The 26,211-nt window shown below is 46.5% G+C and overlaps 1 protein-coding gene across 12 annotated transcripts; it reads right to left on the bottom strand.

The window, feature by feature from the left end:
• Ctc1 (CTS telomere maintenance complex component 1) lies at positions 1–21,286 on the bottom strand. 12 transcript variants are annotated; one of them, XM_006534088.4, is made up of 24 exons: positions 20,309–21,286; positions 15,281–15,444; positions 13,860–14,097; positions 13,554–13,765; positions 12,168–12,312; positions 10,122–10,400; positions 9,895–10,023; positions 8,988–9,220; positions 8,693–8,870; positions 8,410–8,610; positions 6,662–6,788; positions 5,876–5,990; positions 5,468–5,783; positions 5,285–5,374; positions 4,870–5,063; positions 3,203–3,291; positions 2,933–3,107; positions 2,615–2,809; positions 2,438–2,515; positions 1,695–1,839; positions 1,526–1,590; positions 804–969; positions 581–707; positions 4–446 (listed from the first exon to the last, which is right to left on the bottom strand). In XM_006534088.4, exons 1-24 carry the CDS (start codon positions 20,339–20,341, stop codon positions 307–309), a joined length of 3,834 nt encoding a protein of 1,277 aa, XP_006534151.1. In that variant the 5' UTR covers positions 20,342–21,286; the 3' UTR covers positions 4–306. The 12 variants fall into 12 exon arrangements, 10 of the variants coding, with proteins under 10 accessions (NP_001013274.2, NP_001137262.1, NP_001268394.1 ...); XM_006534089.4 differs by having other exon boundaries at positions 4,870–5,060; XM_006534092.4 differs by having other exon boundaries at positions 13,860–14,081.
• Positions 21,287–26,211: the final 4,925 nt, after the last annotated feature.

Below are 26,211 nucleotides of genomic sequence, written 5' to 3'. Positions count from 1 at the left end.
TCAGAAAGTCCTCAGAGAAGTTTATTGTAGCCCAAAGGGCCTATCACAATACAATCAATCATAAGGGGCAAGGTCTCCGTCCTGCTTTCTCCACAAGGCAGAACCCAAGCACTCAGGGAGGGTCACCTCTGAGTGTAGGTGTTCTAACCCAATTGGAGGAAACACCATTATCATGCTGTGATCTGCCGTTTTCAGTGTCTCCAAGGCATGCTGACACCAGAATAACTAGAAATCACAGTGGGGCAGGAGTTCCTCACTCCAGTGTCTGGGGTCCTGGAAACTCTGGGGCCACCTTAGGCAGTGTCATCAAGACGAAGCAGCAGATGCTTGTGGAGGGTTGGGGAGCTCCGGCTCCTGCAGAGAAAGGCAGACCAGTCGGAGCCTGGGATTCACTCTGGTCAGCAGAGGGAGCTCTCCACACTGGAACTGCTGCAGCCGGGACGGTTCTGAGACAGCAAGAGCAAACATCCTGTGTGTTCCGCATTTTAGTTCCTTTCCGCCATTTTCCTTCCCAGACTAGAAAGCCCCTGTCCAGTCCCCATCCACACTCTTTTTTAGGACCTGTCCACCTTGTTCATACCTCGTGGGGAAATATCAGTGGGTCTCCTTTCAAGTGCAAAAGAAAGCTTAACGGGTCGGAGGACAAAGGGGCTGGTACAAAGTGTCCGGAGGAGCAGGGTCAAGGGCTCATGGGTTTTGCTTGCAGACTAGAAAGGGAAACTCAGGATTAATTGGAACCCAGGTTTCTAACCACGTGCAAACCCTCCAAGAATTTGAACATCTATCAGAGCAGCAGTACTTACCTCTGTTTGGCCTCCTAGCCCTGTAAACTGCAAGGCCACTCTCCCCGGCCCCCTGGCATGCTCGAGGATGGAGGACCACTCACTAGGACTCAGCCCTAGTGCCCTTGCCACAAGATGATTCCTACAGATCACCGTCGCTTCTGCGGTGCCATCTTCTACCAGGAGCCTAAGGGAAGGGAAGCAAAACTCCCGGAGCAATCCCACAGGGACAGTCCCCAGACCCAACAGACCTCCTGTCGCACAGTGCTGCTGCTACATAGCTCACTTTATCTTCATTAAAACAAAACAAAACAACCAAACAAAAAAAATTGGACATAAGAGGATGAGATGGGGTCTTGCTATGTAGCCCCGCTGGCCTGATATCAAACTCACATCAATTCTCCTTTCTCAACACCACCCTCTCTACTCAATGCTTGGATTACAGGTGTACCCACCATACCCCACTTACTCAAAAAAGTACTAAACAAAAATCATGCTACCGAGACAGTGGTGGCGCACGCCTTTAGTCCTAGCACTCGGGAGGCAGAGGCAGGCGGATTTCTGAGTTCGAGGCCTGCCTGGTCTACAGAGTGAGTTCCAGGACAGCCAGGGCTATACAGAGAAACCCTGTCTCGAAAAAAACAAACAAACAAACAAAAAAATCATGCTACTGTAGACATCAGACGCTACTGTAGACATCAGAAGCTGCATAACTGGAAGTAAGCAGTGTAACAAGTGCCTACCTGATGTTGGCCTGGCTTACAGCCCTCTGAGATGGACAACTGGGGTCCCGGCGACTACACTTACCCTGGGATAAACAAAACAAAACACTGTTGGAAAAGTCCTCTTCCTCCAATGACAGCACAGCACTCTGGCACTACACCCCCAGCTCAGCATGTCCTCTCCCAGTACCTGGGGGCAGATGCTGGTGCAATGAGCACACACCCACAGGATCTGAAGGCTCAGGACATACACAATATGGCAAGAGGTAGTGGCCTGGAAGGGAGGCCGGTCACCTTGGAGAAGTTCAGCCAGATAGATGTGGGGCAGAGGAGCACTGACAACAGAGAGACCAATGTCAAGCAGCAGACAGGCAAGAAGCTGGGCATGCCGACACATACCTACAACCCAGCACAGACCCAGGCATGGAAGTTTAATCCCAGCACTCAGAAGGTAAATTCAGATCTTTTTGAGGCCAGTCAAGGCTACATAGTGAAACAATCTCAAAACCCTAAGTCAAGGCAGAGGAGTTCTGAAAGCAAGGTTAATCTCGCTGGCCTTAACAAGCACAGGGATGGGAGTAGGGACAGTGGTGAGTTCTATGTACGCCTGGAAGCCAACAGCCCTTGCCACACTCTGGTTCCTCATCTCCAAGAGCCACCAAGTATTTCTCAGGCTTGAATACCAAGACGTTTGTCGGGAATGACAAACACGGAGAGAAAAAAGCCTCCAAGAGCTTAGAACTTCAAGTTTTTCCAAGTAATGGGTACTGGGTATTTTTTCTATCTGGAGTATATGAAATCCTTCTGACTCAAAAAAGTACTCCCCTGTGATCAGAGACGTCTACATCTGTGGCAGACGTTCCAGGGTCAGGCACGTGAGTAAAATGTCAGTGTGAAGTTGGGAAATGCAGACATTAGGGGCTCAGCACCGACCTGGCTTTGGTCTCTGGGGGGAAGCTCAGGACCTGCACAGAAGTGGATGACCGGAAACAACAGTAAACAATGTTGGATCTGCAGAGAGAAGAGGAGTGGGGGTGAGGACAGAGTAGTCAGGCTGGGGAAGGAGGCGAGGCTGGGGTCGCAACTTCCAGGCTGGGCTAACTCGTCTACCCCAGGGGCATATCCAGAGCTCTATCAAAGCAGAGGGAACAGCAGGCGCAGACTAGCAGCCAGTCACAGCAAAGCTGAGCATAGTACTCGGCATCTGGAGACAGGCAGTGGCAGGAGGAAGCTTGTAAGTTTGAGGCTGGCCTGAGCGACACAGGAAGTTGCAAAACAGCCGGGACAACATAGTGAGACCCTGTCCTAAAACAAAACAAAACAGTAAAGCAAAGAAAACACGTCCTTGTGGCACAGTTAGGAGGGGGTGAATATTCAAGAGGACATCAGTAAGCAAAGAAGGTGTGGCCATACGATATACATCTTCACCTGGAAATCCTTTTCTCCAGCTGGCTAAAGTGGACTCGGGCTCCTGGAAGGAGTCCTATTTGGGGAGGCAACTGTGGATCTTCGATATATATGTCCAGGTGAGGGGGATATTCACAGTCATCCATTTCTAGAGCTACTGTTAGCTTCACACCTGTTTTAATAGCCCCAGCATTCCCTACGGACAGAGGGAAGGGTGGCCAGTGATCAGCCAGGACTACAAGGTCCCATCCCTCCAATTCAAACCGTCTTCCCCAGACGATAGCACATTACCAGGTTTCATCCGGCGAAGGGCCAGAGGTGGTTCACACAGTATCCGAGACAAAATCTCAGCAGAGAAAGATACCAAGGAATCGGGGGAGCTGAAAGAGACAGAGATCCATGAGGAAACACAACTGAGAGATCAGCTCCTAAGACAGAAAAGGAGCCGTCCCCAGCTCTCCATCATTTACATCTTACACTTGCTGAAGATGCAGGTTCCTAGGAAACATTCACTTTAAGTACAACTAACTCTTTTCTTCTTCCTTCTTCTCCTTCTTTTTCTAATCCTTTGAGACAACTGTCTGTAACCCCAGTGCCAGAGGACTGGGTACGCTCTTCTGGCTTCTGAGGGTCTTGGTGCACAGACATCCTAGCACCATGTAGCATGCTCTTGCTACATAAAGGTGGAAGGCTGGCTTCAAACCTTCAGCAATTCTCCTGTCTCAGGTCCCCAAAGAAAATGACTACAAGTATATACTACCTTAACTTCCTCCCTGACCTCTCTTCCTATTTTTGGAGACAGGGTTTCTCAGCATAGCCCTGGCTGTCCTAGAATGCTGTGTAGACCAGGCTAGTGTTAGACTCAGAGATATGCCTGCCTCTGTCTCCCAAATGCTGGGATTAAAAGTGTTTACCACCCTGCAAACAAACTCCAGCCTACTTCACTTCTAATAATAAATATCAGTCTCATAAAAATTAGACACAGCCAGGCATGGTGGTGCACACCTTTAATCCCAGCACTTTGGAGGCAGAGGCAGGCGGATTTCTGAGTTTGAGGCCAGCCTGGTCTACAGAGTGAGTTCCAGGACAGCCAGGGCTATATAGAGAAACCCTGTCTCGAAAAACCAAAAAAAAAAAAAAAAAGACACAATCCTCCTTCTCTTGTTTATTTTTTAGACAAGATCTATCTTAAAACTAATGGTAGCTCTCCTCTAGGCTGGGTGTACTCGGATTACAGGGATTATAGGCATGTACCACCATCCAACCCCCAGTGTGGTCCCTCTGAAATGACAGCCAGTTCTAGAGAGCCATCTTTCCAGTCCTCTATGGCCACTTTCCCCCCTCCTCTTCTGTGACAGCGACTGACCATTTGGCCCTGGACAGCCTGAACTCCTTATGTAGCCTCAAACTCACTCTGCCTTCCAAATGCTTGGATTAAACATGTATACCACCATGTCTGGCTTATATTCAGTTTTAGTAATAAAAACACAATCCAGTAGAGTTTTTCACACAGGAAACATTTTCACTTGTTCTCGCTTAGAGAATCTTCTATGAAGTTCCACGCCTCTGTACTTACTACCGACCGCACGCAGTGCACGCAGGTCCTTCTCTACACTGCCACCTTCTTCCCTGCATTTTCTGTTCCTGTTTCCTTTTATTGCTAAAGCTTTTCCTTAACTGTGAGGACATCTGCTCAGCTGGGTCGGAATCAAAGTCAGCTACATAGCAACTTCAAAACCAGCCAAAAGACAAGACCCTGGCTCAACAATAACAACAGTTCGGTGAGGAGCGAGAGAGTAGGAGACACTACTTGTGACTATTCCTGCAGTGACAAGAAAGACTGAAAGAGAACCCCCTCTCACACTGACATCACACAGAACACACACACTGCTGGCTCAGCCCAGCCAGCGCAGAGCAGAGCACAGCCAAGAGGACCAGAGGTAATGGACAATACTTACTTGTCACCGAGCAGCTGGGCCAGTGAGGACTCGGGCAGTGTTCTAGGGACCTCCAGTACATTAGGTATGTCCTGAGAGCTCCCAAGCTCCAGGGTCCACTCCTCTTGGACAGTGAGGCAAGATCCACAGTCAGCCAGTTCCAGAGGACGTCGAGAGGTGCCAGCTGAGCCCTCTGTCTCGAACACTGGTGTCTGCTAGGAAACATGAAGACAATTGCCTCAGCATGTGCCTAGGCCTAAGTCCTCCCGTGCTGACTTCTTCCTAGAGCCTGGTGAAGAAAGGGGTCCTTACAGACAGACGATTCAGTCCCCCTAAATTCTGCCTATTCCAGGAGACCTAGGGGACCCAGCACGCGCATGTCTGCTCCAGAGTCCAACCCAACTAGCTTTCTGATGTGCAAGAGGAACACACTCACTGAGGGGCCGGAAGCCACGAGTCGGTAGACTTGGTTTGGGTACAAGAACGGAAACCATCGAACTGAAGAGCCAAGAAAGATGAGGAAGACCTATGAGGAAGGACAGCACAGCATCGAACTCCGGTGTGGAACACAGGGTACATATGGGAGGTCAGGCCCTAGGAACCTGGAGTCCCAGCTTACCTTCTGATCCTTGCTCTCAACGGCCAGAGACTCGGGTGGGCTCCATCCAGAACCTTCCTTCCTCTGTGTGCCACAAAGCCAAGTTCCTGACACGTGGAAACTCAAGGTGGGCTTTGCAGGTTGTGAACTGTCTCCCGGAAGGAGACAAAAATTACGTTTCATGAGGGCCTCCTTGTGGGACAGTAAGAACAGCCGGCTCTGTCCCAGGTGGGGTCCCTCTGGGCAGGAGGAGGCTGTCTGAGATGGTTCTGAACCAAAGGTGGGTCTGGGCACGGGCAGGATCAGGGCATCAGCCAGGTAGAACTGGACGTAGACTCTGTTGGAAGAGGCAGCTCTTCAGTGATTCAGACCCTGGATCCCCAAACACCAGGTTCTTCTCCAAGGGAAGCCCCGCTCCCGAGAGCTGACCTGGCCTGCTTCTTCTGGATGAAGCGTGCCATGCCCATCTCCTCCCAGGAAGGGAAGCTGCTCCTGACTTCTCTCTCTACTACCAACTGGAACTTCTCTACCCGCACCAGGCAGCCTAGATGAAGAAAGGTTTCTATCTTAGCAGGAAAAAAACTGTGGAAAGGAGGGAAGCAGAACCCTGGGTAGATAGATCTGTGCCATCCTGGGCCACCGCCCACAACTCATCATCTCAGCCCCTAGGCAACCACACCAAGCAGAGAATACTCCAGGCCTTTTCTTGTTTGTTCCCTAAACCTGTGACATGCCTTTTTTTCTGAATCTAACAAATTTTCCTCTCTAGGGTTTCCCTTGTTGTTTTTGTTTTGTTTGTTTTTTAAGACAGGATCTCTCTATTTTATAGCTTTGGCTGTCCAGGAACTTACTATGTAAATCAGGCTGACTTTGAACTCACAGAGATCCACCTGCCTCTGCTGGGATTAAAGGCCCACCATCCCAGCCTCCTTTTTATGGAACTCAACAAGTCGAATAAGACCAGTGTTCTTCTAATTATGAATATAGGAAGCAGGAAGGTAAATGTTTAGGAGCTATGTGGTGTAGGAGAGATGTATGCTGGGAGCTGTAGCTCTGGCTCCTCTTCCTTCTCTCCATCAGCACCAGCCTTTCACACTTCCCCATGTAGCTGACCAATATCATTAAGGAAGCCCAGCAGGCGCTCCCTCTCTCACTGCGCCCTGCGCTGAGCTCTATCTCCCACCACCACCACCTTCCCACCTCTCAACTTCGCACCTACGAGATTCGGGTCAATGAGGGGCTGTGAACTCTCAGTCAAGGGGATACAAGGCAGTGAACCTCTTAGATCCCGAAGCTCCAGACAACCTTTACGAGATGAAGCCACCAGGACCCCAAGTAAAACCTGTAGGAAATAAAGGTCAAGCTGATAAATATTAAATATTACACAATCAGCAAAGACTGGGCATGAGCAGAACCCAGAGGACAGAGTCAAGCCTGCTCTAAGTGGGAGGCTATCTTGGTCTACATTATGAGTTCCAGGCCAGCTAGGGTTCACAGAGAGATCCTGTCTCTCTAAAAAATGAAAAACTCCACTGAGCATCTACCATGTGTCATGTGCTGTTTTAAACACTAACAGCAACAAAGGCAAGCACTCACACGTGTAAGAGTAAGAACTGAATTACACTCTTGAACACGGTGGTACATACATACATACTTGTAGTCCCAGTAATCAGAAAGCTGAGGTAGCAGGACCTCCGGGAGTTCGAGGCCAGCATGGGCTATACAACAAGACTGCCTCAGGTTAAAAAAAAAAAAAGCAATAACGAAAACAAAGCAAAGCAAAACCCAACAGAATTCTATATTCCAAGCTACAGTTTTGGGAGCTTGTTTTATTACATTTACTGGGGGTGGGGGGTATCATTTCACTTTTGTGGAGGTCAAAGGACAACTTGTGGGAGTCAGCTCTCTTCTCTCACCATGCAGAGTCTGGGAACAAGCTCAGGTCACCACTCTCTAACGGATGAGTCGCTCTGTCTGTGTATGCACCTGTATTCCAGAAGAGGGCATCAGATCCCTTCATAGAGAGTTGCAGGGGCTGGAGAGAGGGCTCAACTGGTTAAGAGCATTGGCTGCTCTTCAGAAGTCCTGAGTTCAATTCCCAGCAACCACATTGTGGCTTACAACACTCTGTAATGGGATCTGATGCCCCCTTCTGGTATGTCTGAAGATACCTATAGTGTACTCATACACAAAATAAATGAAATAATTCAAAGAAAGAATTGTGATCCACCATGTGGTATCTGGGAATTGAACTCAGGACCTCTGAATTGAACTTAGGACCTTCTGAAAGAATAGCCAGTGCTCTTAACCACTGAGCAGTCTCCAGGTCCATACATACCACCCTCTTTTGTTTTGTTCTGTTTGTGTGTTTGTTTCTGAGGCAAGGTCTCACTGTGCATCTCTAGCTAGCCCGAAACAGGCTAACCACCATGTCCAACATGGTTTTAGTTGTTGTTCTTGTTGTTTTAGACAGGGTCTATGTAGTCCAGTTGGTCTAACTCAAAGAGATCCATTCATCTCTCCCTCCTGAGTATTAGGATTAAGGCATGTGTAACCACACCTGACTCAAGCTACAATTTCTTTCATTCTTCCTAGTTGCTGTAAAAAGGACAAATCAGTGAAGGGCAGGAACAGATACAGCAGTCTAATTAGAAAGTCAGTTAGCCGGGTGGTGGCGCATGACTTTAAACCCAGAACCCAGCACTTGGGAGGCAGAGGCAGGTGGATCTCTGTGAGTTCATGGTCAGCCTGGTCCACAGAGTGAATTCCCGGACGAGACAGTCAGGGCTATACAGACCCTGTTTCAAACATGTGCACATACACACACATACACTCATACACCCACACACAGAGCATGATTGAAAGACAAAAACAAAAAAACAACAAAAAACACATAATCTGAACAAGTAGTAGTGATGAAACTGGCAACAAGTAGTCCCACGAGCCTTCTAGAATTCTCTTACCTGGGCTGGCTGGAACACACAGGATGGCAGACAGACCCAGGACCAGGCTAGGTGGCGATTCAGTTGGCAGCTGGTCAGGTGACTGGCTTCTGGGAGAGGCAGCATGGCCTTTGGGTCAAAAGTAGCCCAAGCCCTGTGCTGCCCTTCCTCTGCCAGGGCGAGCATAGTAGGGAAAGAGTAGGGAGTCTGCAGTGGAGTGTACTGTGTGTGGGGAGAGAGAAATAATCACACTGGGTCCCTGTGCCCTGTGTCCTCAAGCCAATCTTTCCCCACGTCCTCGTACTTTCTGAAGGGGGCAGTTGTGTGGTTCTTCCAGGATCTCGCTGTACGCATGCCGCATGGGGCTGCCAGGTGGAATCAGAACATCCCAGGAGGGAGCCAGGAGCTGCAGGCCCAAGCTGGGCTTCCCAGGAGAGGGTTGCTTCAGGAACTGGTGACATCTCAACACATGGGGACACAGCCTTGGCCAGGAGGAGAAACATAGTCATTTTCCCAAGATCTGTCTCTTCCAGGACCCTGCTTCCCCTACAGAGAAAGTAACATCTCCACCCCAGACCCTCAAACTCCGTCCTCCTCACTTGTAGATGAGATCCTCCAGGGTCTTGGCAGCCCATAAGTATAAGGGAAGTCCTAACTGACATTTCCACACGAGTTGCTCATACAAGGAGGCACCATAAACTTTGGAGGACGGCAAAGTCAGAGGCTTAAGACAAGAAAAGCCTTGAAGCCGAACAGTGCCATGGAGACAGAGCGCCAGGACAGGTTTTGTTGTTGCTCCACCCACTGCCTGGAGGAGATGAACATCTCGGAGCTGCAGGAAAACAGAAAAGCAGAGGTAAGCTGAGTACGTAGCACATGCCTGTAAATCCCAGCCCTTGGCAGGCAGAGGCAGGAAGACTCGAAGATAAAGGGCCATTTTTGGCTACACAGAGGCTTGAGGCCAGTTTGAGCTACTGTGATCTAAAACAAAAAAAACAAAAACAAAAAAAAAAAAACATGCTTGTAACTGCAGCACTCCAGATCAGAGGAAGGGGATTTGAGGTTTAGACCAACTTAGTTTACATAGCAAGTCTCAGATTGGCCAAGGCTTCCAAGTGAGACCCTGTCTCAAAACAAACAAGACAAAAAACTACCTAAAGGCTGGAGAGATGGCTCAGCAGTTAAAAGAAAAGTATTACTCTTGAATAGGACTCAAGTTCAGTTCTAGTACCCACTATGGGTGGCTCACAACAACTAAACTTTGGAAAATCCCTGTCTGGAACAAGACAAGACAAGACAAGACAAGACAAGACAAGACAAGACAAGACAAGACAAGGGCAGAGCTTAACCCCTGGGGAGATGGCTACTGTTTCTCCACCATAGGTTCCAAGAGAAACTCCCCAGTGTTGCCTATCTCATTTCCTACCAAAACCCACTCTCTCCGAGGTCACCCACCATCTCCCATGAACTGAGCATCTTCTCATCGCCATCCGATTTCTGACATACCTCCAGACAGACCCCTGGTCGAATAACCCGCCTGAGGCCATGGATCTTCTGGTATGCGAGGCAGAGAATCAGCTGCCCATCTAGAATGTAGAGGCCGGCAGACTCATGCAACACAGCAGTGACTGTTCCCTGCACAGGAAACAGAGGTCCGCTGCCACTATTTCCTCCTCCTTAGGAGGCTCACATTGCAGGTGTCACAACCTCTAAGATCAGTACCTTGCACTCACCAAATAATGCAAGACTTTGGAAGCCCGGACAAGACCTTCTTGCCCTCTGCTGTCTTTGGAGCTGGTGGGCTGGGGTGGTGGTTTAAGGTCAGCTTTCGAGAACTCTAAGTCCAGCTCCAGCTCTTGCACATAACCTGGTCTCAGAGGCTTCAGAGTTGAAGATGGAATGGTTGTCCAAATACAGGAAAGGTGAATCCGGGTCTTGGTTACTTGCAATTTTGTCAGTACATAGGCCCTGCCAGGCCGGAGGACTCGGTGCCACACCATCTGAGCAGGGATCTGGCTTAGGCAGAGGGAGGTAACATTAAACATGAGACCCCCGCCCTTAACCATAATGCTGCCCATCGGCCAAAGGCCCTTCCCACAACAATTTCACTCCAAAGACCTCATGACTTTCCTCTTATTCTTCCTCTTCTGTTTGTCTGGTTGGCTATTTTGTTATTGTTTTGTTTTGTTCTGTTTCAGACAAGGTCTCATATAGCCCAGGCTGGCTTTAAACTCACTATGTACCCAAGGCTAGTATTGAACTCTTAGTATTATAATAAGCCACTGAACTTTAAGGATCTCTCTACAGCAACAGGAAATGCCACATATTTCCTAAGCCTTTCATAAAGATGGAAACCATCTGTGAAATGTCTTCAAAGTGGTAAATATCCCATCCAGGAAATCATGTTCAATGTTCTCTCTCACCCCACAACATACAAGCTAACCATTTATTTCATTAATATGAGCTGAGTACAAAACTCCAGTATTGAGACAAACGTTAAGTAACAGGTTATTCACTCCTCTTTAATATGTTTCAGATCATGGAAAGACAAAAACCTAAACAGTAATACAGAGACACATGTGATCATGCACCAAAACACTCTTTCTTTCTCTCTCTCTCTCTTTCTCTCTCTCTTTCTTTCTTTTTGTGGGTTTCAGGTTTGTTTAGGTTTCTTTGGGTGTGTGTGGGGGTAGTTTTGTTTTGCTTTTTTTGGTTTTTCTGTGTAGCCCTGGCTGTCCTGGAACTCATTCTGTAAATCAGGCAGTGACTGTTTCCTGCACAGGAGACAGAGGTCCGCTGGCCACTATTTCCTCCTCCTCAGGGGGCTCACATTGCAGGTGTCACAACCTCTGCCTCTGCCTCCTGACTGCTGGGATTAAAGGCGTGTGCTACTACCTCCCAGAACCTCTGTCTTTTCTTTTTTTAATGTATTCATTTTTGTGCAGATTGATGTTTTACATGCGTGCATATCTATGTACCACTTGCATGAAGTGTTCAAGCTAGATCCTTTGAAACTGAAATTATAAACACTTGTGAGGTGTCATGTGGGTTCTGGGAACCAAACCTAGGTCCTCTGGAAGAGAAAAGTTACCACTTCTCTCTTCTCTCCTCTCTCTCCCTCCCTCCCTCTGTGTCTGTCTGTCTGTCTCTGTCTCTGTCTCTGTCTCTCTGTAGCTTTGGCTGGCCTGGAACTTGCTATGTACATCAGGTTGTCCTCAACTCACAGTGATCTGCCTGCCTCTCTGCCTCCCAAGTGTAAGGATTAAAAGCATGAGCCACCACCCCAGCATCCATCCTTCTAGCATGCGTGTGCAGGTGCACATGTGGGCAGATGCCCTATGCCCATTCATGTGGATGTCAAAAACAATCCCAGTTATCACTTCTCAGCAGGTCTTCTACCTTTTGAGGTAGGCTGTCTTGCTGGCCTACAAGCTCCAGGGCTCTGCTGCCTCCATTTCACTGTCACAGAGGTTACAGGCCATGCTACTGTGCCCAGCTTTTTCCATGAGAATCACAGCCAGGCTCTCATGTGCATAGGGAAAGGGCTTTACTAACTAAATCATCTCCTTAGTTCTGTCTTTTCTCCCATCATCCTCTTTGCCTGCCTTTACACTGTTTCCTTCCTCCATAGTTTCTACTTCCATATTTTATATATTAATCCAGATACTACACATAAAAACTTGACATCTGTCCTTCTGTGTCTGGCTTATCTCCCTTGTGTTCTCGTCTTTGGATCACCCTCTCTACTCCCATATGCCCAACTTTACCCTGGTCCTCACCTGTACAATGATGGACACCTGGCTGCCAGCTTGGGCTAATTCACCAAGTGTCATGATGAAATACCTTTTGTTCTGAGTTATTATCAGGGCACTCAGATGGACCAGTTTTCCAGCGAGGTTTATCTCCTTTATACTGGATTTCTTTCTAAGGAAAGAAGAAAAAAGGCATTTTGATTTCTCCTTTTCCAGTGGAAGTCTTCCCTTCCACTGTAAAAAACAATCTTGTAGCAATGTAAAATAACCATTAATTCCAAGCTATTACCTAAAAACAGTCCAACCCTTCTTGCACTCACACAGGGTATGTAATGTATGTCCTTGGCAGTCAAAGGCAGCTGCGATGGGAAAGGTGCTTTCTGCTAAGGATGAGGACTGGATTTGATCCTGGGAACCATCCCACAATTGCTCTCTGACCTCTGTGTGTCTGTATGCTAAGATGGGATGTTCATAAACACACACACACACACACACACACACACACAAAACCCTCTTGGGGACCAGGGAGAGAGTGCTTGTCTGACTTCTAAATACAAGCTCTATTGCCAGAACCACCTTTGAAAAGGCCAGCGTGATGACATAATCCCTGTGGTGGACGTGACACGCGTGGGACTCTGCGACCACTCACGCCAATGAGGGGCCTATTTCCCTACTGTTTGAGGAATGGCACTGAAGCTTGATCAACACATCATGTATGTACACATACATATTCAAAAAGAATCTGGTGGGTTTTTTTCTATTAAAAAAAGTTATCAGCAGGGCGTGGTGGCACACGCCTTTAATCCCAGCACTTGGGAGGCAGAGGCAGGAGGATTTCTGAGTTCGAGGCCAGCCTGTTGTACATAGTGAGTTCCGGACAGTCAGTAAGTACTACACAGAGGAACCATGTCTTGAAAAAAAATCTTATTTTGTGTGTATGAATGCTTCTCCTGGATATATGTCTGTCCACCACATGCCTGGTACATAGGGAAGCTAAAAAAGGGTGTTGGGTCCCCTAGAACTGGGAATACAGATGGCTGTAAACCACCATGATGGCGCCAGGAACCAAACCCAGGTCCTCTGGAAGAGCAGACAGTGCTCTTAACCAGCGAACCATCTCTCCAACCTATTTTTTCCATCTTTTGAGAAAGGGTCTCCCACTGCAGCACTGACTAACCTGGAACGCACTGTAGGCTCCACAGCCTTCCTGCTTCAGTGTCCTGAATGCTGGGATTCTAGAGGTGAACCACAACCAGCTCCAAGCCTTCCTCATAACTTTCCTGATACTCAAATCCCATTGCTCCCTTGTTCCATCTATTATCTGTATCACTATCAATATGTCTTCCGCCACGGTAAGTACCATCATTCTCAAATCTCTCAGTGTTCCTTTCTTTCCTAAGAGTGGAAAATTACCTGTATCTGAGCAGGTGGGACGCCTTTTCTGGGTAGAGGACAGGGATAGGTATGAGAGGGCCAGGACTGACAGTCAAAGGAAATACTGGCACCGGTGTACCCCATAGTTCCAAGTGCCCTTCCCCCAAGGAATTCCTCTTGGCAGAAGGAAGGTAACTCCAACTGGGGAATAGGAAGAGATGGCCCAACCAAGAAAGGTCTAGATCAATGAGCTAGAAAAGAGCAAAGCCACAGGTTAGCCAGGACCTTAGCAGCTGACCTACCGCTCCTGCTCACCCCAGAGGCAGCTGTCCCCTTTCTACTTACCTCACAGTCCAAGGTCCCAGTGTTATCCCTCACATACAGGCTTCCACTCCTACATTCTTGTTCCGAATCTCCCAATAGGTCTACTAGTGTCCCTAAAAGTATCAGCTGCTCCCGGGGCAGGACGCCGTCCCCCGGCCGGCCTCCGCGGGTCCACGCCTGGTAAGCACTCTGACTCCAGGACAGGTGGCTGCAGCATGGGAGGCGCTGATGGGTCTTCAGACTCTGTACCGAGACAAAGCTGAAAAGTGAAGAAAGTCAGCTTCATCCGAGAAAAGACTCCGCCCCGACAGAGCACCACGCACCCTAGACAGGGGCTGAAGGAGAATGGGGACCAAGTGATCGCTGCTGTGAAATTAAGGACGGACTCTACATCTAAAGGTTGGGCAATGACTCTAAGGGAAACAAGAAACCCTGGGATGAATCTCTCTACAAGGAGACACCAAGAGACATGAAGTAAACTGCAGGAGCAGTCTGAGAAAATAAATGTGCACAGAGAACACTAAAAACTCCACAAACAGGGGCTGAAGCAATGGCTCAACAGTTAAAAGCAGTCTGCAGCCATGCGCTGGTGGTGCACACCTTGAATCCCCAGCACTTGGGAGGCAGACAGACCGCTGAGTTCAGGGTAGCCTGCTCTACAGAGTACGTCCCAGGACAGCCAGAGCTACGCAGAGAAACCCAAACCCTGTCTCAAAAAAACAAAACAAAACAAAACAAAACAAAGCAAACAAAACAAAGAGCACTGTTTGTTCTTCCAGAACACCAAGTTCGATTTCCAGCATCCACATAGTGGCACACAACTGTCTGTCACTACAACCTGAAGGAATCTGATGCCCTCTTTTGGCCTCCAACATCTCTAGGCATATATGTGGTACACATACATATATGCAGGCAAAATACCCATATACGTAAAATAAATTTAATTCAATAAATTAAATAAATATGCATATATATATACACACACATATGCAGTTATATGAATAAACTGGTAAGACTTCACTGAGAACAATACGTACACAGATACTGAGATTGAAGGGACCAGTAGTTCCCTTCCGGCTGGTGATAACCTTTGAAGTTATAGAGAAGGATCACTGACACAGTTATTAGGAGACCTTACCAACTCTTTTTCTTCAAAAATGAACAAAGCAAATACGACAAAGCACTAAGTCTTAAGGCAGGCAGCAAGGACAAGGCTATATAGAGTATCGCCTGCACACGTCACATCAGCTCAATCACTGTCTTAATCTCTCCTCCCCTTCTCTAGAAACATGACTTAAGACAAGCTAGGAGAACTTTAGGAAAGAAACTGAACGAAGAATAGGAAAGTTCTGTAGAAAAGGATGTGGTGGGTCCACCTTCTCCACTCATCCTTCCTTCCCAACCCTAAAGTCAACCACCCACCAAGCCCCACCTCACCCTACCTGTAGCTGAAGGGCAGAGTTAAATCCTGGTTCTCCCCCTGGGACAGCCACGTCTCCTTCACACAAGCAATTACTGACCGAGTCAACTCTTTGTCCACCTCCTTGCCAGCTGGACAGAGGGTCTCTTGGATGAAGGTCTGGGCAGCCTCAAGCCAGGCTTGCTCCTGAGGAAAATGAAACTAGTTAAAACAGTTTCACAATATCCTGCCCACCAAAGGATTTTCAACTAGGATTTTCTATCAGGCCTTAAATAAACCTCATTGGCTACAATACTGCCACTGCAAAGCTGGAGGATTTTCAGGGGAATAAAAGAATAGACATAATGGGGCTGGAGGATAGCTCAGCAGGTAAGAGCACTGACTGCTCTTCTGAAGGTCCTGAGTTCAAATCCCAGCAACCACATGGTGGCTCACAACCATCTGTAATGGGAACTGGTACTTTCTTCTGGTGTGTCTGAAGACAGCCACAGTGTACTCATAAATAAAATAAATAAATCTTAAAAAAGAAAAGCTCAGCGGGTAAGAGTACCGATTGGGTAAGAGCACCGATTGTTCTTCCGAAGGTCCTGAGTTCAAATCCCAGCAACCAAATGGTGGCTCACAACCATCCGTAATGAGATCTGACACCCTCTTCTGGAGCGTATGAAGACAGCTACAGTATACTTATGTATAATAATAAATAAATCTTTAAAAAAGAAAAAGAAAAGAAAAGAAACTCAAGACTCCAGTGATGGGGTTAAGTCTTCTAGAGGACAGTGGAATTGGTAGGCACAGGGTACACAGACATACATACAGGCAAAACATCTACATTTAAAAAAAAAAAAAGATACAGAGAGATTCCCCCATGAGCCTTTCTCTGGCCATCCTAGGACAACTGCCAATCTGACCTTGGAGCTTCCACAGTACCTTGCACACATGGCTTATTATACAGCACTGGGCCCATGGTCAGGGTTATCTTCTCTAACATTGAGTCTGGTTCTAAGTTGGGGGGGGGGGGATTGCTTTTAAAAATTCCACACTTTTGGGGTAGAGATGGCTCAGAGTTCTTCTGAGTTCAATTCCCAGCAACCACATGGTGGTTGATAACCATCTATATGGTTATCTCTATAATGAGATCTTGTATCCTCTTCTGCCCTGCAGGCATATATGTAAGCAATAATAAATAAATCTTCTTTCTTTTTCTTTTTTTTTTTTTTTTTTGGTTTTTCGAGACAGGGTTTCTCTGTGTAGCCCTGGCTGTCCTGGAACTCACTTTGTAGACTAGGCTGGCCTTGAACGCAGAAATCCGCCTGCCTCTGCCTCCCAAGTGCTGGAATTAAAAGGCGTGCACTACCACGCCCGGCAAATAAATCTTTAAAAATAAAAAAATAAAAAAAAAATCCCCCAGAGGCAGGCAGAATTCTGAGTTCTAGGACAGCCTGGTTAGAGCAAGTTCCAGGACAGCCAGAGTTACACAGAGACATTGTGTCTTGGGGGGAAAAATCCTTTAAAAATTGTTTGGGGGGGGTGCAGGCGCTGTGTAACACAGCAATGAATCAGGGGTTAAGAGCCTGACTTCCAGGTTCTGACTTCCAGAGGTTCTGAGTTCAATTCCCAGCAACCATGTTGTGACTCACACCATCTATAATGGGATCAGATGTTCTTTTCTTGTGTATCTGAAGTCAGCAACATTGTACTCACACATTAAAAAAAAAAATCTAAAAAAAAAAAAAAAAAAGGACAGAGTTTGTGACCCAATGTTGAGAAGACTGGATCTGGAGGATCTTGAGTGTGGTGCCAGCCAGAGACACACAACAACAAAGGTGGCAGGTGACAACAAAAGCCACAGTACTAGGAGAGATTGCAGTGGTGAAGGGCACTTGTTCTTACAAAGGACCCAGGACCACATATGTAGCAGATCACAAACATCTGTAACTCCAGTTCTAGAATATTCTATGCACTGTTTAACCTTTACAAGCTCCAGGTACACACATGGTACTCATATACATGCAGACAAAACACATAGATAAAATAAATACATCTTTTTTTTTTTAAAGGTGAGTGTGACAGCATGAGCCCTGAACTATTTCAATCAAGACAAAACCCTGCAAGAAGGGGAAATGGGGACCAAGTCCCATGCTTAACCAAAAAGCTATCTGCAAGCGATGTGTGTTGGGAGAAGGGAAATCAGGTTTCTCCAGTGGAGTGAAGATATATCACACAGACTCTAAGGCACGCCCGCCTCGCGCTCTGAATTGGTTGGCCAATATGACACACTCTGTGCTTCTGGTTTTTCCGTTTTGTTTTTTGTTTGTTTACTTTTGGCTTTTCTGGTTTGAGTTTTGTTTTGAATTTGTGTCTCTATTTCTGGGAGGGAGGGAGGGAGGGAGGGAGGGAGGGAGGGAGGGAGGGAGAGAGGGAGGAGGAGGGAGAGAGAAAGAGAGAGAGAGAGAGAAAGAATGAAGTTGAGTGGGTAGGATCTAGGAGTTGGTGGAGGGGAAAGAGTAAGATCAAAATACATTGCATGAAAAAAAAATTAAGCCTCCAAAAAAAAAAAAAAACCACATTACTAATCTTAATATAAGTAATGTCTAATAGAACACAAGAAAGAACACAGGCAAAGGGTCAAAGAGTAATTTATGGATGTTTGGCCTTCGTGGATGCTGGTGCCCATTCCAACTCCTAAAACTGAAGTTAAGAATGGGTGTGGACCATGTGAGTGCTGAGAACTGATGCTGGGTCCTCTGAAAGAACAGCCAGTGCTCTAACCCCTGAGCATTCTCACCAAGAGCACCCCCACCTTTTTTTGCGACAAGATCTTCCTACATAACCCTGGTTGGCCTATAACCCAATATACAGACCAAACTGTTCTTGAACTCACAGATCCCCCTGCCTCTGCTTCCTAAGTGTCAGTAGGACTATAGGAATGTACATACCATCACGACTATACTGAGTGTAATTTTTAATCATTCCATTTTTTGAGTGAAGCATATGCACTCGAGTCCCTATAAACTAAATATAGACAAGATATACTCCCACTAGATCTGATCCCTGTTCTGTCTTTTCAGCTAGTTCTAATCATCATAGCTCCATCTCTGGTCAATATCCCATATTCAGCACATCCTTAACACCTTGAAAAACCACTTTCAATGTCCTAAATTATTTTGGCATTCTTGTGTAAACAGTCCTACTGACTTAAACCTAGGACAAACACTCTCTCTTTGCATTCACTCTCAGAGTTTTGGACAGTGGACCAATCCACTACCCAGATAATACTTCATTGACATAATCAAAGGCTAGAAGTACATTGTTTTCATTCAGGTTTGCTTGGTTTTGGTTGTTAGTCCTCTCATGCCCTGCCCATTACTTGACAACCTTTCTCAAAGTAGTGACACCACCTCAAAGTGAAATCAAATTTGGGGGGAGGCAGATGTCACTTTTTTTTTTTTTTTGAAACAGGGTGGTTTCTCTGTGTAGCCCTGGCTGTCCTGGAACTCACTGTGTAGACCAGGCTGGCCTTGAACTCAGAAATCCGCTGCCTCTGCCTCCCGAGTGCTGGGATTAAAGGCGTGCGCCACCATGCCCTACTTACACAGTATATTTTGAGGGAAGACTCAGTTACATAGGGAAGACTTTGGCTTTTGCCGTTGGTTGTTCGAGGGGAAAAGGGAAACTAAGGACATTTACCGAATCAAATGAAACAGGTCTGTATTTTGGATAACCCCAAGATTCATTTTGTATAATGTAAGCCTAACACTATACCCTCAAATACTTGAATTGCCTACGTTTGCTGTGGTGGTTGTTGTTTTTAAAACAGGGTTTCACCATGGAGTCTTGCTACCCTGTAACTTGCTATATACACCAGGCCTGCCTGCCTGTGCCTCCCAACTGCTGGGATTAAAGGCTTGGACCACCACACCCGACTGCATCGTCTACCTTGAACGAACGACCTTTAAAAGAGGACTGTTGCTCAAGGATCTCTCCTTTAGCTGAGAGTTCTCTCTCCTGAGAGCTGGTCTCATCACTCTGCCCAGCACTGCAGCACAAATGTCCTCTTTAAAACCACTCCAGCACTAAAGCCATGTTCACTGATCAGCCAGCTAGCTTGAATCCTTGGCTACTCCTTAACTGGCTCCCTGTCATTTACAATATCCACCCCTTTAAATTCTAATGTCTTACTCCTTTGGGTTTGTTTGTTCTTCAAGACAGGGTTTCTCATCATAGCGCTGGCTGTCATGGAACTCACTATGTAGACTGGCCTCGAACTCACAAGAGATCTGTCTGCCTCTCAGTGCTGGGATTAAAGGTGTAAACCACCATGCTTGGCCTTCTCTTTACCTCTGGTACCCCAACACTAACACTGCTGTAGTGGAAGAAGATACCATAGACTCTGTTTTCAACCATGGTCTTTCAGCTCAACCGTCCACAGTACACTTCAGTAAAGTAAGACCCAAATCTCAAACAACCACTCCTTTGTCCAAAAAGGGCCACCAAGTGCGAGACATGTAGAGGCTAGCCCAGTGAATTACATAGCAAGCACCAGGTGATGTTAACGTGACGCTGTCATAAAAAGACCACTAACAACTACCAAGAAGTTGTTGCTTAGCAAGTCAAGACAGTTCACTATTCCTTCTGACCCCTCCACCTCCACCCAATGGCATTTAGCTTTTCAAACGATATTTGCTTTAACTCTTGCTTAGCAAAATGGCTTCTGCTGCCTAGTACCGTTTTCTGATGCTTTCCCGCTTAGCTAACCGGGGTACCCATCCAAGGACTGGGGCGTTTCTCCTTTCCCAAACCAGCTAAATCAGAGGGCCCCTGTAACCACAACAACCAGCAAGGCTAATCTCCCACAGAGCGTAAACCTTCGACAGTGGGCGGAGACGTATTCCAGGCTAGGTCGACCCTGGAACAAAGGGCCGGAAAAGCCTCCGCTCCCCAGGCCAAGACCATGGGCAATGGATGGAAGGAGTATAGGAAGAAAAGAAATTCAGGACAAGAAGGGAAAACAAAACAAAAAACCCACGAGAATCACACAAACAGCACTCACGGAGGTAGGTGGTTGTGCTCGGCAAGCAGCCATGATGAGCCAAACCCCTACCCTGAAGAACGCGCGAACTCCGGGCGCAAGTGCTCACGGGAGGGAACCTGTGACGTCAGGGAGCAGCACTGCCTCTTCCCTCTGCATCCACCAGGGTACTGGGGCGTCAGGGACCTTTTGCGGTGAACTTGCCGTAAGGAGCCTACTGGCCTTAAATTTGCAGCGACCCTTCCGCTTCTGACTCCTAAAGGCGGGAATTACAGATGTGCGTCACCAGATCTGGCCTGTTTTCCTTCTATAGTGACGGCGCGTCCGGATCCTAGTGTTTCACGTGGGGTGGGGCGGGCGGGAGACCGCTCGAGCGCACAGTCACTTGGCTCATAACACCTAAAATTTTCAGTCTCCCTGATCTTGTCAAGCAGAGATGTGCAATTTAAAAGTAGCCACAGACTAGATGGGATATCGCATGTGCCTTTAATCCCAGCAATCCGGGTGCAGAGGCAGGGGGATCTCTGCGAGTTTTGAGTTTCAGCCTAACCTGCTCTTCATAGTGAATTTCAGGCCAGCCAGAACTACGAAGTGAGGACAAAAAAGGGAGCCACGGGACACCATTAGCATATGTGATATGTGCAGTGGACTTAAGCCACTGCTGCATTTAGCAAGTCTTTTTAAATTTGTTTTTTACTCTAATGTCTAGAACTAATTTTTGCTAAAGAATTTGGTGGCCATATGTGACTCAATTCATGAAAGCCTTTGCTTTTCCTAATTCAGTCAGTCAGGCAATCAAGAGCTCAGTACTGGCGGAGGAAACAGAATTCATCTATGTGGCAGGCACATAGGATCGGGGTATATTCATTGAAGAAAACAAAACAAAAACCCTCTTGTTCTGAGGCAAGGAGATTGACGGGAAAACAGGCAAAATATATGGAGAAGAAAGAAAGAAAGAAAGAAAGAAAGAAAGAAAGGAAGGAAGGAAGGAAGGAAGGAAGGAAGGAAGGAAGGAAGAAAGAAAGGAAGGAAGAAAGGAAGAAGAAAGGAAGAAAAAGCAAAGCGAGGAGATTGTCTGGCATTCCAGTTCCAGGAGACCTGGCGCTACCTTTGTTGTTGTTGTTGTTGTTTTGTTTTGTTTTGTTTTGTTTTTTTGTCTTTCGAGACAGGGTCTCTCTATTGCCCTGGCTGTCCTGGAACTCACTTTGTAGACCAGGCTGGCCTCGAACTCAGAAATCCACCTGCCTCTGCCTCCCGAGTATTGGGATTAAAGGTGGCCCGGCTCTGGCGCTACCTTTTGAGTAACTGCACACGTGGTACACATACATTCATGCAAGCAAAACACTCAAACACATAAAAAGCAAGATAGAAAAGGAACCATGTGGCAGTGCAGTAATCCCAGCATTCAGGAGGCAGGAGAATCTTCCTGAGTTTAAAGCAGCCAGGGTTACATTAAAAAAAAAAAAAAAAAAAACAACCAACAAAGTAGCCAGTCAGTAGTGGCGCATGTCTTTAACCCCAGCAGAGGCAGAGGCAGAGGCAGGTGGATTTCTGAGTTCCAGGCCAGCCTGGTCTACAGAGTGAGTCCCAGGACATCCAGGGCTATACAGAGAAACCCTGTTTGGAAACAAACAAACAAAAGAAAAACAACAAAGTATTACACCTGCAAATTACTGTATCCCTTCATTCAGCTTCACTTTTGATGCAAACAACTCCTTCTGTCATGAAATATGCACTGTGGTGATGAAAGAGAAGTTGGGGCAAAAGCCCCACCCTAGTAGCCGTGTCTCAACTAAAGATTTTGTAGCACAAGAGAGTCTCTGTTTAAGGGGTTTTATTAGTTTCTTTTAAGACATTCTTCAAGCAGGCCTGTTGATCCTGACATTCAAATTTACTGAAGGGAGGAAAGACTCAACTTCATAAGGAAGGAAAAAAGAAAATGATAAATAAACACCCAGTGTCTACTTAAAAGCAAAATGGAGCTACCTAGTCAATGACTAGCATTGCCTTCAGTAACAGGCTTTTTAGAGGTTTTGTTTGTTTGTTTTTGTTTTGTTTTGTTGTTTTATGTTTCTGTTGTGTTTGTTGTTTTGAGACAGGTGGTGTATCCTATAGCACCATATTGGATCTTGAATTTGCTCTTTGGCCAAGGGGGACCCCTGATCTTCCTGTCTCCTCTGGGGAGATTATAGGCTTGTATCAGCAGGACAGGTTCATAAGCTCTTGATAAAAGAAAAGTTTGGCCGAGCGTGGTGGCACGAGCGTGGTGGCACTCACCTTTAATCCCAGCACTGCAGAGGCAGAGGCAGGCGGATTTCTGAGTTCAAGGCCAGCCTGATCTACAGAGTGAGTTCTAGGGCTACACAGAGAAATCCTGTCTCGAAAAATCAGGAAAAAAAAAAAAAACCGTTTGGAGCCAGTGTGGTGGTTTGTTGTAGTTTCAGCCACCTAGAAAGATTATGTCAAGGACAGCTTGAACGATACAGTGAAAATTTGATGTTACAACTCCACAATTAGCACTTGAGAAATGAAGATAGGAATATCAGGGATTCAAGGTCAGCCTGGGTTACAAGCTATCCTGTACACACAAAAACGTGGAACTTAAAACTATATCCCCTATTATATCAGAGATGCGTATTTTTTTCTCTTTTCTTCAAAGCATGAATCCCCCACACCCAATATTAAAGCCTCTTTTACAACTTCAGCCTCCTTTATTTATTTTTTTTAATATTTTTATTACATATTTTCCTCAATTACATTTCCAATGCTATCCCAAAAGTCCCCCATACCCTCCCCCCCACTTCCTTACCCACCCATTCCCATTTTTTTTGGCCCTGGCGTTCCCCTGTACTGGGGCATATACAGTTTGCGTGTCCAATGGGCCTCTTTTTCCAGTGATGGCCGACTAGGCCATCTTTTGATACATATGCAGCTAGAGTCAAGAGCTCCGGGGTACTGGTTAGTTCATAATGTTGTTCCACCTATAGGGTTGCAGATCCCTTTAGCTCCTTGGGTACTTTCTCTAGCTCCTCCATTGGGAGCCCTGTGATCCATCCATTAGCTGACTGTGAGCATCCACTTCTGTGTTTGCTAGGCCCTGGCATAGTCTCACAAGAGACAGCTACATCTGGGTCCTTTCAACAAAATCTTGCTAGTGTATGCAATGGTGTCAGCGTTTGGAAGCTGATTATGGGGTGGATCCCTGGATATGGCAGTCTCTAGATGGTCCATCCTTTCGTCTCAGCTCCAAACTTTGTCTCTGTAACTCCTTCCATGGGTGTTCTGTTCCCAATTCTAAGGAGGGGCATAATGTCCACACTTCAGTCTTCATTCTTCTTGAGTTTCATGTGTTTATCAGCCTCCTTTATTAAAACAACTATCAAAATTAATCATTCCTTTTGCTTTCAGCATTTCCCTGTCACTGGTAGAACCTCTTCATTTATCCTGCCTATGACTTTTAGGGTCTGAGAACTGCTGCAGAAACCACTCAGACCCCGATCTCAGTTAAATAGAGCTGGTTTATTGAAAGCACAGACCAAGATAGATTGATCAAACTCAGCTACAACCTTGACAATGTTTCAGAGCAGCTTCGGAGGAGGAGCTGATAACATAAATCTGGTTCCCTAATTGGTTCTTGATTTGGTCAATAAAGAAGGCAGAAGCCAATTGCTGGGCGAAGGGTAAAGGTGGGACTTCCGGTTCCCAGGAGGAGGAGCCGACCGGAGAGAGATGGAGCTTCTGGCCAGACTTCGGAACAAGAAGGACACAACAACCTTGTAAGGTCTTGTAGAGGCGATAACTGGCAGCCTCTGCCACTGGCGGATAGCTGATATAAGCTAGCAGATAAGGTTAGGGCAGGAGATTCTTTGCCCACCGATTGTGTTCTCTGGCCAGTTTTAAGATAATAAAACAGTCTATGTTTTTCTTCCTTGGAGAAAAGCTGGACAGAGAAAGAGGGAAGCCACCTGACAGCTTGGTGAAGCTAAGCTTCGAGGGGCTAGCGGGAATGATCACGATGCCGAGGAAGGCACTAAGCCAGGAGCGCTGGCAGAGCCCTCGGGAAGGCAATAGCGTGTTTTATAAAATTACACGCAACACAACTTATATGCGAAAATAAAACACAACGAGCTCATAAGCAGGTGCAGGGAGGACTGCAGGGTGGCATGCCTTTCTCCAAGGTTTTTTTTTTGTTTTGTTTTGTTTTTTTTAAACTCATTTAGACACAACAGTTCAGGCTGACCTCTGTTTTGATGGATCCTGAGTGAAGGCTACAGTTGGGGAACAACAACAACAACTACTACTACTACTTACTACTTCTACTACTTCTACTACTACTACTACTACTACTACTACTACTACTAGCAGCAGCAACTACTACTACTTACTACTTCTACTACTACTACTAGCAGCAGCAACTACTACTACTTACTACTTCTACTACTACTACTAGCAGCAACTACTACTACTTACTACTACTACTACTACTACTAGCAGCAGCAGCAGCAGCAGGCTGGCTAGAGAGATGGCTCAGCGGTTAAGAGCACTTAGCTGCTCTTCCAGAGGTTCCGAGTTCAACCTACTTGGTGGCTCACAACCATCTGTAATGGCATCTGATGCCCTCTTCTGGTGTGTCTGAAGAGAGCAACAATGTACTCATATACATTAAATAAATAAATCTTTTAATAATAATAATAAGCCTCAGAATATATGACCAACTTGATCTTGCTCTGAGCCAAACTATTTTTCTATGTCTATAGTCAAGCTGTTTTTATGTCAGCAATATGGGATGGCTGGCAGGCATGAAACAAAGGGGTTACAGCTAAGCTAACGGTTTCATCAATGATCATGTGCCCTAGAGCCTGGGATTTACCTTTGAGAATTCGTAGATAGAAACGATGGGTTTGGACTGGGTCTTCTCCTACCATCCTGTTAGTATGGTTTAAATGTCGGGTTTCTTTAACGTTGGTGGAACAGGTCAGAAGCGGCATGCATAGAAACAAAGCTCCAAGCTGCTGTCTGAAGCATCATTCAGAGTTCCTTTACCCTTTAAGGACCTTCACTCAGATAAGACTGGTCCCGTGCTTTAACTCAAAAGAATCTCGGAGTGAGCCAATAGTGAACCAGAGCCGGCTCTTGTGCTTGTTTCCCTTTGTTTTTTAAGATTTCATTTTGGTATTGGAGAAATACCTGAACAGTTAAGAGCACAACAGAAAACCCAGGTCAGTTCTCAGCACCCTCATCCAGTGGCTCACAAGTGTGTGTAACTCCAGCTCCTGACCTGGGAGAATTGAGAACGCCTGCCTCCCTGTGTGGTGCACAAGCTCCCACATGGGTGGATGGTCCTGCACCATCTTTCCACATGTTTACAATTTTTTTATTTTTTTATTTTTGGTTTTTCCAGACAGGGTTTCTCTGCGTAGCCCTGATTGTCCTGGAACTCACTCTGTAAACCAGGCTGGCCTCGAACTCAGAAATCCGCCTGCCTCTACCTCCCAAGTGCTGGGATTAAAGGCATGCGCCACCACTGCCCGGCATGGTTACAATTTTTTATTTTGTCGTTATAGTTCCTTTTCCATTTGGTAAAATCTAGTCATTTTACCTTGGGACAAAACCTCCCCCTCCCCCCACCCTGTTTTTAAAATTTTATTCATTTTGTTTCTTGTTTTAGAGTGGGGCTTCATGTAGTCCAGGTTTACCTTATGCTATGTAGCCAAAAATGACCTTGAATTTCTGATCCTCATGCCTCTACTTCCCAAGTGTGATTACAGGAGTGAAGCACCATGCTTTGGCAACATTTTATCACATAAAAATTCTTCCTAATTAAAAAAAAAAAAAAAAAAGCCAGGCAGCCACGGCTACACAGAGAAAACCTGTCTTGAAAAAAAATAATAATAGGGGCTGGAGAGGTGGCTCAGCAGTTCGGA

The sequence above is a fragment of the Mus musculus genome, chromosome 11, assembly GCF_000001635.26.
Source record: "Mus musculus strain C57BL/6J chromosome 11, GRCm38.p6 C57BL/6J".
NCBI lineage: Eukaryota > Metazoa > Chordata > Mammalia > Rodentia > Muridae > Mus > Mus musculus.
This window is presented reverse-complemented; position numbering and strand designations above follow the sequence as displayed.